Source organism: Palaemon carinicauda, chromosome 1, assembly GCF_036898095.1.
Source record: "Palaemon carinicauda isolate YSFRI2023 chromosome 1, ASM3689809v2, whole genome shotgun sequence".
NCBI lineage: Eukaryota > Metazoa > Arthropoda > Malacostraca > Decapoda > Palaemonidae > Palaemon > Palaemon carinicauda.
In genome coordinates this window covers 244,842,812-244,863,671 of record NC_090725.1, presented here as the reverse complement: position 1 = coordinate 244,863,671, position 20,860 = coordinate 244,842,812, and the positions used below count along the sequence as shown (strand labels likewise).

The 20,860-nt window shown below is 40.5% G+C and overlaps 1 protein-coding gene across 1 annotated transcript in view; it reads right to left on the bottom strand.

The window, feature by feature from the left end:
* Window positions 1–20,860, bottom strand: part of LOC137644463 (4-hydroxybutyrate coenzyme A transferase) — a 321,602-nt gene that overhangs the window by 107,535 nt on the left and 193,207 nt on the right. The window contains 1 exon segment of the mRNA XM_068377442.1: window positions 14,425–14,608. Coding sequence (XP_068233543.1) covers window positions 14,425–14,608 — 184 coding nt within the window.

Sequence of the window (20,860 nt, the reverse complement as noted above, 5' to 3'; positions counted from 1 at the left end):
TCTATTTTTTCCTCAGACAGAAAGATCTTTCCTAGTTTGGTCTTGATTCTCATTCCCAGATATAGTCTTGAGGTTGCAGGCGAGACCTTGTAATTTACCACGTTTCCCAGATCTTGGCATAATGCGAGGTCTGTCTCGATGGATGAGAAGGGACTCCCAAGAGTCTGCCAGCCATTCATCCAGGTATCGAAGTAGACGAATGCCATTCTTGTGTGCCCAAGTGGACAGTAGGGTGAATACCTGTGTGAATGCCCGAGGTACTGTGGACAAGCCGAAACACCGCACTTTTAATTGGTGTACCTTTCCTCCTAACTTGAATCTTAAGCGGCCCACACACGCTCAAATTTTTGGTCCAATTTTTTTATGTCAAATTATTTGACATGAATTTGATCGTGTGTGGCATAATTTGATGGCCTAAAAGGTTGGATGTCAAATTTTTTACTGATCTGATTTCAGTAGATATTTTTTGAGACTTCAAATAATTTGTGCGTGTGAGGTACCTAGCAATAATTTGCATAAATTAGTTAGTGATTAGACATAATCTGAGGAGGACGTGCACGGCTCATCGTTATCATGACTCCAACAAAACATGAAAAGAAATTTCTTCTTGAGCTTATTGATGTTTATAGAAGTTTACCACAACTTTGGAACATTAAAAGTGACTGTTATAGTGACAGAAATAAAAAGATATGGCATATGAGACTCTTCTACAGAAATTCCGTGATTATTATCCGGAAGGAACGAAGGAGGAGCTGACGAAGAAATAAACTCACTCCGGACGAGCTTCCGAAAAAAAAAAAAATAAAATAAAAGACTCGAGCAGATCTGGAGCAGGAGCAGAAGAAATGTGAAGAAAGTTCTTGAAAACATCAGGTTCACTAATTCTCTGTTCATTTAATAAAGGAGCATGACCAAATTGTTCACGACACAAATACCATTGCTGGGCCCACTTTGGTCTCTTTCGTTTCTGTATGCTCTTCAACGCTAAGCCAAGAGCCAACGCTGTATATGCATCCATGATGACACTCGGGAGCAAAATGAAAATTTGATGAGAAGTTTGAGCGTGTATGGCGAACGTCAAACCATCAAATAATTTGACATAAAAAAATTTGAGGATGGATGAATTGGGGGGTCGAAGCACACATCCTTGAGGTCTATTGATATCATGAAGTCCTTTGATATCGTGGAGTCCTGAGGTCTGACAACCTGTCTGACTGTTTGGGCCGTCTCCATCTTGAATGGGGTCTGATGTACAAACCCGTTCAATGTTGAGAGGTTGCCGACTAGTCTGCAGCCCCAGAAGCCATTTCAACCAGAAATAAGCTACTGTAGAGTGTAGAGGCCTTGGAACCCTTCCGGGATATTTTGGAGAGCATCCTCCTAGCATGATCTGGACTTCGGCCCATAGGGCCTGCTCCTTCACGGATCCCCTCGCGTAGGAATTCAACATCATTGGATGTACAGTCAGAAGAGGGAGAGAGTTGGAGTTCATGAAAGGGACGATGTAACTCCCTCTCAATATGGACACCAACCAAGGTTCGGCTCCAAAGAACATCCACTTCTGCCATTTGCATTTTAGGCATCTCCCTACCAGCGGACTTATTGGGGGAATATCCTTGCCTGTTTCTCCTAACTCCTCTGCCCCCTCCTCGTGCCCCTAGGTTGAATGGGCTGTCTGGGGGCTTGCCGAGTGGATTGCTTTGCCTGGAAGCTCCTCTTCTTCGACCCTTGACCGTCAGTCGAAGATTTCTGCGGTGGAAATACCGTTGAGTGGGACCGTGAGGTGATATCCTATGGATGAGGAAGTCTTGACTTTCCTTCCTCCATCTATAAGCGACAGCCTTGATGTCCTTCACGTGGAACAGTGAAGCGCCATCTAAGAGGGTGTTACGCAACATCATTGCTTCTCTCTATGGGACCTGTCTCTGGAATTTTGAGACCACCATATTGCCATGTCTCAAAACCCAGCTAACCTACTGGTTAACAACATTCTCCATCAAGAACTCGAGTTCTGGCTCCAAAGAGGAGGAATGCTAGCAGCGATTCCTCCTTCTGCGGGGTGGAGACCCTTTTTCTTAATGAGGAAGCCTACTGTCCCTAAACAGACATCCAGTCATGAAGGAACATCTTGCAACCCTTTCCAGAGAAATGTAGTGGTAGAGTAGCTAGCTTAGCCAAAGAAGAGTTGTCTGTTCAGGAAACTGAACAGACATGAGACCAAAGGGACAGGAAGCTGAAAAAGAAATGAAGCCGAATGGACATTAAGCCAAATTTGTGAAGCTGAATGTACATGAACAGACAGGAAGAAAAATGGACAAGTCGAAACAATCTTGGGTTGGTCTTGAATTAAATAATTGTCATAAGCCTCAATTAAACCAAAATAAAGTTAACTTCTTTTAAATAGATAATTAACAATATTGTTAGTGAAACAAGGAAAAGATAATAACCAATTTTGTCACTGGTAACAAAGAAAAACCAAAACAAAAGGAACTGGCTTTCTTTTTGTGGAAATTTTCCATTCTATTAGCTTGATCAAAGAGTTCGTTAAGACAAAACGAGGAGGATGAAAACTTCTTTTAGGCAGTTATGCCTGCATTACAGATAAAAACATTAAAAAACACAACATATTAGCGATGTGAAAAACAATTCTTAGAATTAAAAGGAAAGAAAAATTTATAAATAAAGTTTTAACCAAACAGGTATTTATGGGAATCAATATTTCACAGACAAACAAGATATATGATGCCATCAATGAAAAACTGAGTCTATTTGCAATTTGTATTACAAAGAAGACTCTTTTGTTTTTCTACGTGCCTTGGCTTACAATTTTTAGTTACATAAAAAAGCCTTATTTTAAATTTTCATTGTATGATTTTTTTTTTTTATTTTTAGTAAAAGGCAGCTGCTAATATTGGTTACAATAGTTGCAATTTTTAATCATATAAATGTTTGTTTTCTATATTAGTATATAAGTTGTATATTACTCCTACTGTCTTTTATTATTCTTATAAAAAAGAAGTTTCAAGAAAAGTTTTAATTATCTATCCTATTCATTTCAAGTTCTTTTTTATTTTCACTATATTTTTTTCTTTGCAGATAACTCTTAAAACTAAATGTATCATAAAACTAAATTGTTCATTCTTCATCCTGTCCGTCAGACTTTATGTCCATTCCAGCTTCTTGGCTTCAGCCTCTTGTCTTTCGGCATAAGTGCATTCGGCATCATGTCCTACTACCCTCCCTACATTCTTCAAAAGGAGACTCCTGCATGAAAGTGTGACCTCTCTACAGAGACTGTGAGGATCTTTATTTCAGGTTTAGTAGAGTCAGAAACGTCTGCATTCCACCGAGCCAAAATAAAATGTGCCATTGTTTCCTAGTGCTGGTGTAAGTGAGGTGGTACCTACCCCTGCTACCTCCCCTCCCACTAACTAGCAGAAGGTAGTTGCACCTTGCAAAATTTTAACGGCTGGTCTTAGAGAGCGCCAAAATAATGTTACAGTAAATAGGGACATTTAATAAAAAAATCACAAGGTTCGGGACCTGTTATCCCGTCACCCCAAGCCTGATAGAGTCTGTTTGCAAACTACTAGCACCATCAAAGTACCAAATACGAGAAAAAACAGGCGGAGCTGTCCTGTATTCCCACAAGTACTGGTGGGAGAAGGGGACGGCAGACAGGCGTTGCAGTGGCGGTGGAACCGTGCTTCATCCGGTCTACCACCGAGAGACCAAGGGCGTCCTCATAAGGCCCCTCACTAAGATGCATACCTTAAAAATTCCTGCAGCTGACAGATCTAGCTAGCTGTTTGAGAAGTAGGCCAGACGTGGCCTAGTCCTGCCACTTATACTCTAAGCTGTATGTGATTCTATATTATTTAAATCAAATGTCCCTCTGTGCTCCCTTCTATTTGCCAGTATTGTGAGTGACTTTTGAACGATTCATTTTACTGTAATAAGTTCGAGCAATTCAGTAAAGTAAGACTGGTTTAAGATGTTCTCAGTTCAAGTAAACTGATTTTCCATTAACCAGAATTCAATTGAAGAGATTAATTAATCTGTGCTCAATTGTGTCAAATATTTTAGAAAAAATAAACATGCTGCTAATACAGTGAAACATCTGTCTATTACCCCCATTTTCCAATTATCAATATTTTATATTAACATTGCACACTACAAATTTGGTGCCTTACGGTGGAATCTTAGCAGAATAAAAACTAGAAAATAGACAAGAAGTGTTACAGAAGAAGTTCCAAAGAAGAAAATGTAGTGCTAACTGTCGAAGATGTGCTCGGCAGAATCCATCACTATATGAGACATCCAGATGGAGAAAATAAGTTTGTGGAAGGAGATGAAGAAGTGAGAGGACAGGGACACGAGAGAGGGTTAAAGGATAGTTTCCTAGATGAAGAGGCTGGATTAGAGCATCGGTGAAGAAGAGAGACACGGTTAAACAATGATGGCATTTTTCCCTTATTAACTGAACATGAGCCAGTCTTTGAGGGCATAGTACCCAAAAAAGGGAAAAGGTATTATTCCATTGAAACCTTCCTGAGTACAATAGAGCCAGCGACATCAGACAGATGCTGGACCGATATAAAGAAACTCGTCTTAGCAAAGAAACAAATTGTAGGGGACGCCGATCAGAAAGTAAGAAAATCCGGATTTGTCAGGAACTCTGAGACAACACTTTCAACTGAAATCGGAACTTGATACGGCAAGCATCCACGATTAGCCCAAAATTTCGGACAAAACATCTATAATAAGATGCTAATCCCCCAAAATGTGTCACAAAAGGAAATTTCTTTCCTTTGCTATCCATAGAAGAAATACTGTGTAGAGTAAGAACTGTTCTCAACCTTAGATCTTGAATTTGGTTATCATCAAATTGCCCTTGATCTTAAAAGTAGAGAAAAAAACTGCATTTGTGGCTGGTGATTTATTGTATTCCTTTAATACTTTGCCCTTTGGATTAAAGAACGCGCCTGCGCATTTTTTTATTCAAATAATGATGAGCATATTTGCTGGATTGGTAAGAAGTGTTGTATTGATTTATTTAGATGATGATATAATTTTGGGAAATACTTTAGAAGAACATGTGGCTAATTTTGTTAAAGCACTCAAGGCCCTACAACATAATTTACAGGTCAATTTAGACAAGTGTCAACTTTTTCAACAAGAGGTTCAGTTTTTAGGTCATATGCAGTAATTAGTAAAGAGGGCGTAAGCCAAATAGCAGATAAAGTACAGGCAATTAAGGAATAAACGAATTTTGAGCGAAGCAAAAAATCTAATTTTGGGTGAGATAGCCATGTCGTCCTGATGGAAGGTTCCTTTATCCTAGGGTATATTTGACTACAGTGATATTCTCAGAGAATTTAACTTAAGGTCTCCAGAATTCTAACTCCTGGTGCAAATATCCTTAAAATTTCCTTTTAGGATATCGCATAATATCAAGGGATGTATTCTTGACACGCCACATAGCAATCTGCACCCCACATAGCGTTTACGCTTCGAGGGGGAAAAGTGCCAAGATAAAAGAGGAGCTGTTAATAAGGTTCCCTTCCTCCGTTACTGTTTGAGTACTCAGATGCCACCACAATCGCCGCCATCTTTAATCCTTGTAGCGTTGAGCCGGTACTTATAGATACAGTATTATCGGGAGGGATCCTGGCAAGGCCTTTCATGGAAAGGAGGGCGGGTCCATCAGGACGACATGGCCATCTCAACCAAAATTAGATTTTTCGCTTTGCTCAAATCCGTTTTTTGGGCTCAGGCCATGTCATCCCGATGGAAGTTTACCGTGGACTTCCCAGTAGTGCCTTAAACCTCAAGACAATATTTCCTTGGTCATTTAGACCTTAGAGACCTATGACATTACTGTTATATGTCATTGCTTCTAATCATGAACTATGTTAGTGCTTCCTGCCCCCTACAGGGAAGAGACTCTGGAAAAAGTCTCGAAGTTTGCATATTTCATATAACCAACCTAGCAACCAAAAGGGCATACAGGTCTCACTGTATGCCTTTAGCCAAAGTTTGTATTTATAAAACAAACATAGGTTCACGAAAGCCACCGTAGCATCTAAGGAATATCAGCCCAGCTGTATACCACTACAGACAAGTTTATATCTGTATCGAAACAAGGTAAGCCTGGCCAGAAAAAGGTTTGTTTACATATAGGAACAAAGTTACTACCGTTGTTCAATGTAATTATGCAGAATAGTAAGGAATAAAAGTAATGCTCATACATAACTTAATTTATATATGTTTTGGGCGAAATAAGACGCAAAAAACAATTAGACATTTATTGTCAAACAATAAATAAAAATTCAGCATACATTTCATAATATAAAAAATGCAAGTGAATAGAATTTATAAACATAGAACATACAGATCAAATCAGAAATACTTGTTTTATCTGAAAACAAAAATAAATGCCACTCAATTAAAAATTTAATAATTTTCTAATATCTTTCTGAGAAAGTCCCATCTATTTACACTTGTGTAAAAACCCACGGCAATAGTGTTAAGTCTATGATTCTTTACCTTTATACACTGGAACAGTCCATAATGTCACTTTAATGACATTTCACTTACCATGTTGCACTATAATGTGCCAAAATGTACATCCTATAGAATTATAGTCCCAAATAATTCACTGTTCCTCGCAGCACTAAGCGACAGGTTTTAGTACACTACCTGCCGCCACCACGTGTCTCTTTAATTCTTGCACTTGCTTCGCGTAGTGATTGAAAAACACTCTGGATGACTTCCATCCAGTAAACGAGCGAAGGCTCTCGAAATCCATGAGCTGGAAAAAATTTAACGATGAAGTAATTTTCCTAGAATCATGACCTGCGGGTGTACTGTCAGGATCCGCTCTGCAAATGAAGTATGTGATCTTCGCCCTTAGTTGTTTCAGGGATAAGTTTGAGCCCGATGTTTCTCCTTTAAAGAGCTGTCCTCCCCTGAAGTCTGAAGTTCTATGAAGATAGACCTTTAGACACTCCACTGGACACAGCGAGACATCTTCCTTCAGAGAGCAGATTCTCCAGGGACCCCACCTCTTGGTGGATTGCTCGTTCTTGGCAAGAAACGTTGGGTTAAGAAAGAGATTCAGTTCTCCCGTTTCAGTAAACTGGATATGACCCTCTTCCCGAGAAAGGTCCACTATCTCACTAACTCTAGCCCCTGAGGCTAGAGCAAACAAGAATATAACTTTTTGAGTCAAATCTTTCAGAAAGCAATTTTCGTTATTCAATATTGAAGCAAAATGTAGTACTTTATCCAAAGACCATGAAATGGGCCTTGGAGGTACTGCAGGCCTAAGCCTAGCAAAGGCCTTGGGGATCTTGTTAAAAAATTCATTAGAAAAGTCTACTTGGAAAGTGTAAAGCAAGGGTCTAGTCAAGGCAGATTTACACGTAATTATCGTGTTGGCTGCTAAACCTTGTTCATGAAGGTGAATAAAGAAAGATAAACAGAAATCTGTCGAGATTCGTATATCTGAGTTGTATAGCATTCGACATTCCCCTATTCTGGCCTATAGGCCTAGTTCCAATGTATTAGTAGAATTAAAGAATAGAGTTCTTATCAGTATGCTTAAATACTTAATAGTAGACAATCGTAGCATTTGGTCAGATATTTTGTCAAAAGCAGAGTTTGCTTTAAATACCGGCTATAATAAGAGCATTGGTAAAACTCCCTATTATTTAGTTTTAGGCCAAGATCCGACCTACTGTATGATGTTTTCACGAAGAAGGAAAAACTACCTATAAATAATATAAATGTATTTCGAACTTACGTCACCAATACAAAGAAACAGGCTTTTGAGATCACCAATAAGTTTCTAGAGATAGCCCAAAATAAGAATATTAAACGATACAATCGAAAACAAAGTCCAACCACATGTCATTTAAATAGGCCACCGAGTGTACATCGAGAGACTTCAGGGTAAAGAGCTTAAGTTCGAATCCATGTTTGTTGGTCCTTTTCATGTAAAAAGAAAAAAAAAATGTAAACCATGACCGAATTACAGTTCGGAGTATTGCAAAAGGCAATGCAATGAGGTACATTCCTCTGTTGTGAAAATTGTGCCGGAAAGCTTGTTGATGGCCTCAAACAAAAAAGGGTCAGCAGTTTACCCAGTTTTGGATTCGAACGATTGGTCAGCTGTAGAGTTTGAAAACATCATACAGTGCCAATCTTATCATAAGTTCCACCCTGGAAGGAGGGCAAGCTGGAGAGTTTGAAAACATCGTAAGAGTGCCAATCTCATCATAAGTTCCACCCTGGAAGGAGGGCAAGAAGGAGTCTTGGGGAACGCGAGGGCAAGACAGAGAGAGGGATGGCGAGAGAAGGAGAGAGAGGGGGCGCACTCGCCTTCTAATAAGATGGCAAGCTGAGAAAACTCAGTAGAATTAGGCTCTGGGGAAGATGGGAGACCGAAGTGTTTTCTCGGTGGTGTTTTTAATAACAGCTATTGTGTGGACCAACAGTGAAGTGCGAATAAGACTGGGTTATATTTCAATCATTCTAAATTATTGTTTGGGTATGACGCTCATGTCTTAACCATTGATTATGATCCTCCTGTAATGACCGGGCCCTTAGTTAAGAGCTTTGAATATGCAGCCAACCTGCAGCACCAATTGGGTAAGTTTTCGAAAGACGTTGCCTTAACTAAAATTCCGACAAATCTTACAAAATTATGGAGAGATTTCCGTAGTTCTTTGGACTCGTTCGAGGCATTTGTTGTCTTGAAGAAAAGTCAGCAAAATAGGACGCTGATTGGAGCAAGGAGTCATGGGGAACACGAGCGTGAAAGAGAGAAATGGCAAGAGAAAGAGAGAGAGAGATGGAGGTGCACTCGCCCAAGAGGTAACTCGGTAGGATTAGGCTATGGGGAAGAAGGGAGACCTACGTGTTTTTTCAGTGATATGTCTAATAACAGTCATTGTGTGCGATCCTCCTGTAATGACCAAGCAATTAGTTAAGATCTTTGAATACAAGGCCAACATGCAGCATCAATTGGGTTAGTTTTTTGAAAGACATTGCCTTAACTAAAATTTGGACAAATCTCAAAAATATGTGGAGAGCTCTCAGTAATTTTTTGGACTCATTTAAGGCATTTGTTGTTTCGAAGAGAAGTCTGCAACCCGCTGATTGGATAAGTGAGCTTATAGGGGGTGAGGTGGGGCTCATTAGTCGCTTGGAGCTCATGCAATTAGAAAAGGCGCTCATGCAACTAGAAAAGGCGCTCATGCAAGAATCTAAAAACACGCACACTTATAAATTGGGTTATCTCTCACACACGTCTCGGATAAACAAGTGCACACTTAGTGGCTGCCACCGAACCGGCACGAGGGGCATTACGAGTTTTAGAAGGAAAAATTAATAGTATGGGAAAGGAGATATAACGGATAGGAAGATCTATTGTTTCTATAGAAAGTGCTATTCAATTGGCATTCTTAACTAGCAAATTAACTTTCTTTTGGGGAATGTGGATAATTAGATTCAAAACGTGTTAACCCCTGGGAAATATCAGCTGACGTTTTACCGCCCTGGGAGTTATTAAAAGCTTATAAAAAAAATTCAAGAGACTATTCCTCTCCTTATTCCTCCTTTAAAGATTAATTTACCGGAGTTTTATAGGATGTTCTCTGTAAGAGTTAATAAAGAAAGGGGTAAATTTTATTTCCTTGTCTATGTGCCTGTTAAAAATGAGGATTCAGATTTTTTATTGTATGAGGTAAAGTCAACGTGAACTCGGAAAGAAAATGAAGAATTCATGACACGACTAGCCCTTGATCGCCCTTACTTTGCAGTCAACAACAAAGATACTCTTGCAGTGTCACTCTCCGATTTAAGGAACTGTAAGATAGGAAGGGAGCATGTGTTAAATGAACCTTTGTATGCACTCCTAGTGCCTTCTGCGCATGAATGTCTATTTGATATCTACTTAGAAAAGCCAAATTTTCTGAACAGTTGTAAGTTTGATGTAAAAACAGATTTTGAAAGGGAAATAGCTAATTTAGGACACCATTGGGTTATCTTTGTTAAACAGGAATCTACAGTCGGTATAAAGTAATGTGTGAGGCTGGCATAGATTATAAAGATCTGTCACCAAGAATTTGTCTTGACACACAGCAGTAGCTGTGGGGTGCAGAGAGATGGCTTTTGTCTGCCCAGTCAGCAAAATCAGAGAAGTGAGAAACTAGCCATTCAAGAAAATTCTGTTTTAAATGTCTCTTGACACCATTAAGAGTGTAAATGTATCCCGTATGTTAGTTCACCTTAATTTGACTGAGATCGAGCTGATGCCTCTTAGCAGTCTTCAGTGGTATGATTCCCATGTAAACTTCTACACTTCTCACACTAGGTTAAGTTGGGGGGTTATAAGTATAGCTTTGTTAATAGCAGTAGCAGTCATGGTAGGGCTGGCGTCAAGATTTTAATTTTTTAGGGTTTTTACTCAAGCCAGTACCCGAATAATGGGGGATGGGGGGATCAACGCCTCACAATTGGCTATGTCTTCATCATTGAATGACTTGCAGAAGTGTTCTGAATGGAAGAACATTGGTGAGAGCTATTCCAGCAGAGGGGGTAGCTCGGGGCGTCCCAGGTATACCTAGACCCAAGCAGCGAGTAGGTATAATGATGTGCACTTTTATAGATTTGTCCAATAATAAATTTTTCATTTGTCTAATAATACATTTCATTGATTTTTCTAACATGACATTGTATTGATTTGAGGATGTGTTTATTTGATGACAATATTTTTTTGCCAATTTCTTTGCATATTATAGCCATGATTATTATTGTTAATATTATTTAGTCATGACTATTATGATCCTGGAAAATAATTCATGTTATAGGTACCCTTGTTTACATTTATCCTTTTGTTTGCATTTTGTTTTTGCATTTTTTTTTGTAAGACCATACAACCATTTATAACATGTAAATAACCTAATGACTGTATTTATTTTGACTGAAATTTGTTTGTGTCTACTTTTGCTATACCATAGATCTTTTTTATCTTTGTGGTCAAGTAAATCAATTACCTCAGACTCGGGGGAGTCTGAAACTTAATAAGGGGGGGGAGGGGGGGGGGATTTTGTCACAGTAAGTAAGGATATTTAGTATATAAACCATTAACATTAACATAAATTGTAAGGAAGCAGGACGCAGGTTCGTGACCTGTGATCCCGTCACCCCAAGCCTGGGAGAGTCTGTTTGCAAATTACTGGCACCATCTAAGCTCTGAATACGAGAAAAAAAAAAAGGCTGAGCTGTTCTGTGTTCCCACAGGTACTGGAGGGAGGAGAGGATGGCAGACAGTCATTGCAGTGGCAGTTGAACCATGCTTCATCCGGTCTACCACCTAGACCAAGGGGGTCCTTGCATGCCCGTCACATAGATGCATGCCTTAAAAATTCCTGCAGCTGGTAGATCTAGTTAGTTAGCTGTTTCAGAAGTAGGTCAGAAATGGCCAAGTCCTCCCACTCGTACTCTAAACCTTAGGGTGATTCTATATTATTTAAATTCAATGACCCTCTATGTTCCCTTTTATTCGGCTATATCGTGATTGACTTTGAACTATTCATTTTACTGTAATAAGTTCAAGCAATTTAGTAAAGTAAGACTTATTTAAGATGTTCTTAGTTCAAGTAAACTGATTTTCCATTAACCAGTTTTCAATTGAAGAGATCAATTAATCTGTGATCATTTATGCCAAATACTTTAGAAAAAATAAACCTGCTGCAAATACAGTGAAAAATCTGTCTAATATCCCATTTCCAATTATTATTTTATATTAACATTCCACGCTACAATAATACTATGTAAAGTGTGTAAGGTTTGTATCTAATGGCAGAACAACTGATATTCTTTATACATAAACCATTATTTTACCAAAGGCCTAATTGGTGCCAGGACAGCTTTCTTATTACATAGCTATTATGAAACCCTATATTAACTTTGGAATTCCTACTATCACAAAGAAACTCAATTATTTGGGTCGCTCAGATAGATCATAATTTGTGTATTATGAGATGCGCCTAACTTTGGAACCCAAGCTACTGATACCCTAAGAATGGGCTCTTCCAGGTTATCCACAAGAGAGGTCTTGGACAAGTTCAAGAGAGAGAGACTATTTGATTTCCACCCTATTAGTCTTAGCATCAAAATTTTGATTCAGCGACTAAAACTTTCATTAACAATCAAACACTTATCACCAAAACTATAGGTTTTCAATGCCACACCATGGAATTCATTGACCAAATCTTTTTAACAAAATTCTATATTTCAATGTAAATTTACCTCAAGTTCATAATGCTATTATCTTTGGAAGTGTGAGAGCTTCTTGATCTTAAAAATAAGAACCAATATTTTTTGCCAAATCTTCAGACAAAATCAAAGACTTCAAATGGGTAACATCGTACAGATAGATTTTCCTTTTGCAAATAGTTATCATTCAGATAACTATTTAGCCACATTAGTATAAAAAAAGAAGGTTCTCTTGCATAGAAATAGGAGGAATATAAATGATTGACTCATATAAAAAATATTATGATAAGGAATATAGTTAATTACTCAATTACACCTTAGTCACTAATTACTAACAGCTTTTTAGTTGAGAAACCGTAGTGAAGTTACCCGGCTTCCATATGGAACATCCCTTTCCCTGAAGCCTTTTGATGGCCACGTGAACTCTCAAAATGGAAGTGAAGCTTTCATTCCTTAAGCTGACTCAAACTGCCTCTCTATAGCTATTATCATTATTATAATTATTATTATTAATATTATTATCATTATTATAATTATTATTATTAATATTATTACTAACTAAGCTACTATCATAGTTAGGAAAGCAGGATGCTATAAGCCCGAGGGTTTCAACAGTAATGAAAGGAAATAAGGAAGCATATAGAATATAGTGTGCCAGAGTGTACCTTCAAGCAAGACAATTCTAACTCAAAACAGTAACAGACCATGGTACAGAGGCTATGGCACTACTCAAGACTAGAGAACAATGGTTTGATTTTCGGATTGTCCTTCTCCGAGAAGAGCTGCTTACCATAGCTGAAGTCTCTCATCTACCTTTAATAAGTGGAAGGTTGTCACAGTGCAGCAGTTAATCCATTGAGAAAAGAAGAATTTTTCAGCTATCTTAGTGTTGTCAGGCATATGAGGAAATAGGAGATTATTTGAAGAATAGTCCGGACTATCCAGTTTATGCGTAAGCAGATGAAAAATGGGCAGTATCAGAGAGGGATCCAATGTAGTACTGACTGGCCAGTCAAAGAATCCAATAACTCTCTAGTGATAGTAATTCAATGGGTGGCTGGTGCCTTGACCTACCTACAACCTACAAAGAGCTATATTTTATCAGCTTTCCTTCAACTTGTTGTCATATCTCTTTGGCTAACACCACACTTTCAACTAATGTTGTACGGAAGGTATCTACAGCCTCTTCCACAGAGGAGCTTTAAACTCCAACACAAAATGAACAATAGTACCACTGGTAGTTGCAGATGTATGTGACTTTGCAGCCCATGAGACTACTTCAGCAGACATAGAAGTCTCAAACAAGCCTATGCTTATGGTATACAACTTTGGTGTTAATACAGGTCAGCACTCATTCATACATTCCCATTAATTTAACTTTTAAAATCCTCCAAATTGAGTTTCAATTTCTTCAAATTAAAGTTCACTAACCTGACCTAACTCTACGGATTCAGCTTTAAGGGAAGGCCAAACAGTCACAGGGGAAGCCAGTGTACTGGAATCCAGTCCCACACTAACTCCTTGTTCTATCTTCCAGCATCTACCTTCTCTTTAGGCCAATATAAACTAGACATAAATATTCAGTCATTTGAAACTTTGGTAAGTGGTCACATTGTAAACACTTCTCCAAGATACCCCAGCATGTTACAAAAACAGAATAATGATCTCTTCTGCCTGTCTTGACATCTCTAAAAAATTGACACATTTAGGAGACATGCCGGATCAATAATATCCATAAAGCAAGTGGGTAAAAATCACAAAGTCAAAAGAAAAATGCTTAAGTGAAAAAGGTTTCCTGTCAAACCATGACACGAAAGGATTTGAACTGTTTACATGTGAGGTCGCTGAGGTCAGAAGCTTGGTCTTTGTGCCAGTTCTCCTGGTTGGGGCAGCTACCATGCCATGTTCGAGAAATATTTTTTCCCTCGTTTTAATCAAATCGATTCCTTCTTTAAAAAAGAATGGCACACAAATTTCAGGAAAGTCATTAAAATGAAATATATTCCCAACAAAGTTTAGATTTCTTATCTTTGTCAAATATTTCAGTCTTTTGCAAAAAGTATATTATAATTGATTATTCATGTGACTGACTTTTAAGATGAATCTTTTTTATAAATACTATAAACTAAAGCTTACCCATTTGTAAGGTGGCACCATTTACCACCAGGTTATCAGCAATAAGTTTCCCAATTTGATTGTCAACCTCTGATCGTTCCTTTGGCTTGTGTTCTGGTAGGTTCTCAATACCATCAACCATAGCATCAAAATGACTCTTATGGATAATACCATCACCAAATGTACGTGGCATACAAGGGTTAACCTGAAGAGAAATTTAATAAAAATAATACAGTATGATTTAAAATAAGCTCCATTCAAGAGTTTCTTTATATATAGTTATTGCAACTTTTTATGTCCCAGCTTTTTCCTGTTTTCATATTTTCTGTCATAAACTCTTTCTCAAACTTTTCTAAAACAAAATTTACAAATACCCTATTAAGCTGAGAAAATTTAGCCATTTCTTAGATTGGCTCTTTTCTTTTCTTTAAAGAACTGAACTTCTCTGAGATTACTATCTCCTTTCAAAGTCGTGTTTTCTTTACGGTTAGACTCATAACCTTTATCATGATCTTTTTTTGTCTTTCATCATCCAGAACTAAGAAGTCACAATTGTACTTTACAAAAATCTAAATTAAATAAGATTCTCAAGTTTCAAACCTATTAATTATAATAAATGATCCTTTCTTACCAAAGAAAGAGAAGGGTGACTATACTAAGCAACAAAAAGCATACCAGCAATAACTGGTAACCATGAATAAATGACAAATTTAGAAATATTTTTTCATTTCTTAGACCAATCTAGAGCTCCTTTACAAGGAGATATCTTTCAGCGATAGCTGAAACTATCCTTGAAACTTTTTGAGAGGTGTAACTACCCTTCGCAAGTTAGCGGAGGGGGGGGGGGTTAGACCAGACACCCAGCTCACACCTGTGGTAGTAAGCAATTGCAATAGGACTCCCTGGGGGAAGGTAATGGCGGGACCAGTATGAATAAAGAGCTCTGGGTTTGTACAGTTAGGATACAACTTATTTCTAAATTTGTTCTAGCAATATATACTGTACAAACCCTTGGTTGTGACTGACCCTGGGAGCTATTCTGTCCTTAGCACGAGCTGTTAGGCGCAGCCTATCACCTCGCTAAACTCTGGGAGTTTAAGGCCTGGGCAATCTAGGCGAAGATGTAAGAACTAAGGATTATGGATTGGCCAAGTATGGATAAACTTGGAGCTAGACCCCTCACTTAACCTAGGTCTTGCCTGATTCCACCTCACAGGGAGATTGGAGACATCAAAAATACAGTATGTATCTATATATATCAGGTTACACAAGGGGGAAATGGTACCCACCTGCAGTCAGAAGAGGTCTGCTTGCAGTGTTTCTTGCCTGCTGGACTCCAAGAGAGATGAAAATGAAGTACAAAGAGGCCACTCACTTGTACATTCATTCTAGGCTTACTACCGGGTAACATCTGCACTCAACCACTGCTACTTGAACTACAAGAGAGCCGAGGTGTTCATGACCACGTTTAGTGCAGCCACCACAGGACCTATTGAAAGGTATCTAGGTTCCAGTAGGTCAAGATACTCCCTCAGCTCCCTCACAGGGCATTGTAACATTAAACCTGGATCATCTGTTACAGAACAGATGCTCTCAATTCGGAAGGGTCCGAATATCTGATCCGCTACCATCGGATCTTGAGACTTTGCCACAAACTCGGGGACAAAGTTCAGTGTCACTTGTCACCATCCCCATAAATGGGAGTCGCTGTAGGACACCCCATGTAGCTCATCGACTCTCTTGGTGGAAAACGGTCTTTAAGTTCAAGTCACGGTCTGACTAAGCGGTTTGAAAGGTATTCCTTTAAAAGAATGTAGTACGTGAAATACATTCCAAGGCGGAGGTCTGACTTCCAACTAAGGGCAAGTGTGTTCGAAACTTCGTATGAGAAGAGACTATTCCTCCGAGGAGGAAATGTTAACTCTGTTCAATCTAAAGGCAATGGTCATGACTGAGCGGTAGCTTTTCACCGCTGAGACTGAGCAGTTTTCCCTCTCTAAGGTACAACGAAAATTCCGCTGATGTTGGGATAGTGGAACCGAGAGGAGCGATACCCCGGAAGAAGACTCACAAAGGTATCCTACCATCCTCCTCGCAACTGGTTGCGAAAAGTACTGCGCTACAAGGAGTTGCTGGATAACTTCCCGGTATGAAGTCAGGGCGAAGCTATCATATCACACAGTCGAAGATCTTCACGTGTGGTAGTCCGAGTAGTTTGGAAAGTGGAGGGAGCTCCCTTGGTGCCTCTATAAGCAGATGCAGAAGGTCTGGGAATTATTGTACATGTTGCCACAACGGAGCTATTCAGGTCATCAAGAGGTCTTGCGATGCCCTAACCTTGTTTAGAAAACACCTTACTAGGCAGAAGGAAGGGAACACATAAACATACAAGTTGTCTCACAGATGTTGGAAGGTGTTCCGCCAGAATGCCTGGGGATCTGATACTGGAAGCAGTACCCCTGAAGTCTCCGGTTGAGGGAAGTCATGAATAGGTTGATTATTGGCAAAACCTACTAAGTCAAAAAGACTTTGTTGGCTATCTATTGTTTCAAGGACCATTTGTAAACATAATCTGGGTGCTCCCGGTCAGATTGTCTACCAGCGCAATCTTCTTGCCCGGGATGAAACGGGCTGAAAGGGCTAACGAGTTGTCTTCTGTCCCTCTCAGAATTGCTATAAAGGGTCTTTGAAAAAGTACCTCCTTGGTTGTTTAAGTGTGCCACTACCATAGTGTTGTCACTTGCCCACACTACAGAGTACCCTGAACAGAGGTGATGGAATTGCTTTGGGGCTAGGAATGCTGCCCTTATTTCCAGGAGGTTTTATGTGGCACTGTCACTTGAACTTGGACCAAACCCATGTGGTGCAACAGGTGAGCCCTATCCACCACCCTTCTTTTGACACATCTGTAAAGAGCATCAAAAGGACTCTCTTTTGCCCCGACACTATCGAATCCATGATGTCCGAAGGGTCTAAAAGCTAAGACCAAGAGGTCTTCAGCGGCCACTGTAGAGTGAATGCTCAAGCAGCTGTTGGGTATCTCTTTCTCCAAGGGGCCAGGTGCACATGTAGCCTTTGCCACTGTTATGCTGGTAATGTAGCCTGCGACAGAAAACTGGTGGGCTGCCCGTTTCAATCTTTTTATTCTTTCTTTGGATGGAAAGATTTTGACTAGTCCGGTATAGATCCTCATTCCCAGATCAACCAGTTCTCCATAGGTAGGCGCGTACAATCTACACGAGCATTGCGAATCAGTGCGCTCTCGCCCACGACCAAAGTAGAGCGAATAGGTAGTGTTGTGTGTCACCAAACCAGCGATCCCCACCGAGTGCAATTGCTGAACCACATAATAAAGAGGCGAATATTGCCAATGTGAGGATCGGCGAGCACCTGTATAGATGTGCGCAGTTAAGGTGATGGGCAGCTGTGCCTCCTGTCTCGCATTCACAGCATGCTGAAATGGTGAGCGAGTGCTTGATACCGAGGTAGTCCGCACCTGTGGTGAATGCAATGCCGAAGCATGATGTGTGGAAGAGTAGGCTAGTGCTCGGTGAATGGGTGTGCAATACAGCCTGTGTTTGTACTCTCATGCTCAAAGTGGCATGGTCCAAAGCACTCTTATACGACCTGCCTGTCACAGGAGCTTGCCAAGTACCGTTATGCACTCCTACAGGCGCAGGCATTCTCTTGTAAAAGGCTAGTAAGGCTGTGGGAGATGGGTTCTACCAGCACCCTTTCCAAGAGAAAAGTAGCCTTCCCTTCCAAACTATCGGAAATTGGGATGGAGTCTGGGTTACCTGGTCAGCCAACTACCCAGTAGGGTAGCCAGCACCACCTAGAGATTGTCTATTGCTCCACAGTGATGGGTTGGAAAGTTCAATTGAGAGGAGAAAGGGACCGCCTGAGGGGCCGAGATTACTTGGCAAGCAAGTAAAAATCTTGTTGATTGCTGTCAAGCCATGCAATCGGTTGCAAGCAACTGTTCTGTAAAGGTGAATCCTATCCTCCAATTGCCTTCATTCTATTGGGTTGGTCGTGTAGGTCCACTTACGTATCAGTAACATCTGAGTAGCCAGTAATTTCTAGCAGCTTATGGTATCACAGCGAATCTCCCTAGCAATCAGTCGTGGCATGCAACTGCTTCCGAAAGGTTTAAAGGTTTACAGGCCGCTCATGAATGGCAGAGGCAAGGGACAGTGACATTTCCCTATCAAGCAGGACAATGCCCTAGAGACTGACCATATTACATATGATCAGCGCCCAAGCCCCCTCTCCACCCAAGCTAGGGCCAAGGAGGGCCAGGCAGTGGCTGCTGATGACTCAGCAGATACACCTATAGGCCCCCCTTGAATGCCCCATCCTTAGCTCACAAGGATGGTTTGGATGCAGTGACTAAAGGAACTAACGAGTCTGAGCGGGACTCAAAACTCCAGTCTGGTAATCACCAGGCTAGGACGCTACCTCCAGGCCACCACAACCCTTAACAAGATTGAGATGTACCTTCAATCTATTTGGCAGACAGATAATTGTATTTATAAGTTAAGCTATGGACCAGTAACTCAGACCGCAAAATTCCTCTAGCTGTCAATTTCTTACGCTCTTATAACGGAAATGCCGAAGCGGGACGTAGATTTGGCCCCAGCCCAAATGATTCATTGTGTCTAGAACTTAATTGGAGAACATTGATCAATGTTTACAATCAAAACCTTCTTCCTATGAGAAAAATCCCTCACAAACGACATATACATTTTGTATTTCTCTGTTTCCTATTGGTAAAACTGGCATAAGCTTTGAATGTTCACTCCCAAGGGAACAGACTCACTTATGCAAAGTTTCGGAGACTAAGTGCTTTTAATACTTAGGTAGACGATACAAATGTTGAGAAGGAACTGACTGGAATGAAGGTAGTCTACTTGAGGGTAAACTACCTACTCTCTCATTATGGGAAGGTAGAAGGGTCATGCATAACCTGACTTTCCCCAAGGAATACAACCATCGAAATAGATCTAATGATTCTATTAGAACGGGATTCTAGTTCTATGATGGTATGTAGTCCTTGTCGTCTCTCAAGGGTGCGCATCCGACCGTGAAGGAAGGCATGAAACTGGCTAAGCAAGCTGCCATTGTCAGCAGTAATGGATCCGTTACATGCATACGGTTGTGTGCAATCGTAACTTCTCTGGCTCCGGGTAAGTGTTCGAAAACGAGCCTGCACATCATGAACCCGTTTCCATGTATGAGCACCTTCACGAAGCTTTGTGGAATCGCTTGCAGGAATAATGTGTGTACGACGAAGAGCAACGTTACTGCCCAAAGAAATTGATCATCGACTAGCTGTAGCATTGTTAACATGTTAGGTGTTTGCTTGCACGCCTTGTGGGTGGGACAAGAGTTCTTGTAAGTGAATACTTGCTTGTTATTGTTTGTGAACATATGCACAAGCTACTTTATCCCATCGGGACTAGAGGCTTGTGAAAATAGCCTTGCAAGGTATGTCTAACTAGGCCTAGGCTTTGGGGCTAGGAATGCTGCCCTTATTTCCAGGAGGTTTTATGTGGCACTGTCACTTGAACTTGGACCAAAGCCATGTGGTGCAACAGGTGAGCCCTATCCACCACCCTTCTTTTGACACATCTGTAAAGAGCATCAAAAGGACTCTCTTTTGCCCCGACACTATCGAATCCATGATGTCCGAAGGGTCTAAAAGCTAAGACCAAGAGGTCTTCAGCGGCCACTGTAGAGTGAATGCTCAAGCAGCTGTTGGGTATCTCTTTCTCCAAGGGGCCAGGTGCACATGCAGCCTTTGCCACTGTTATGCTGGTAATGTAGCCTGCGACAGAAAACTGGTGGGCTGCCCGTTTCAATCTTTTTATTCTTTCTTTGGATGGAAAGATTTTGACTAGTCCGGTATAGATCCTCATTCCCAGATCAACCAGTTCTCCATAGGTAGGCGCGTACAATCTACACGAGCATTGCGAATCAGTGCGCTCTCGCCCACGACCAAAGTAGAGCGAATAGGTAGTGTTGTGTGTCACCAAACCAGCGATCCCCACCGAGTGCAATTGCTGAACCACATAATAAAGAGGCGAATATTGCCGATGTGAGGATCGGCGAGCACCTGTATAGATGTGCGCAGGTAAGGTGATGGGCAGCTGTGCCTCCTGTCTCGCATTCACAGCATGCTGAAATGGTGAGCGAGTGCTTGATACCGAGGTAGTCCGCACCTGTGGTGAATGCAATGCCGAAGCATGATGTGTGGAAGAGTAGGCTAGTGCTCGGTGAATGGGTGTGCAATACAGCCTGTGTTTGTACTCTCATGCTCAAAGTGGCATGGTCCAAAGCACTCTTATACGACCTGCCTGTCACAGGAGCTTGCCAAGTACCGTTATGCACTCCTACAGGCGCAGGCATTCTCTTGTAAAAGGCTAGTAAGGCTGTGGGAGATGGGTTCTATTAG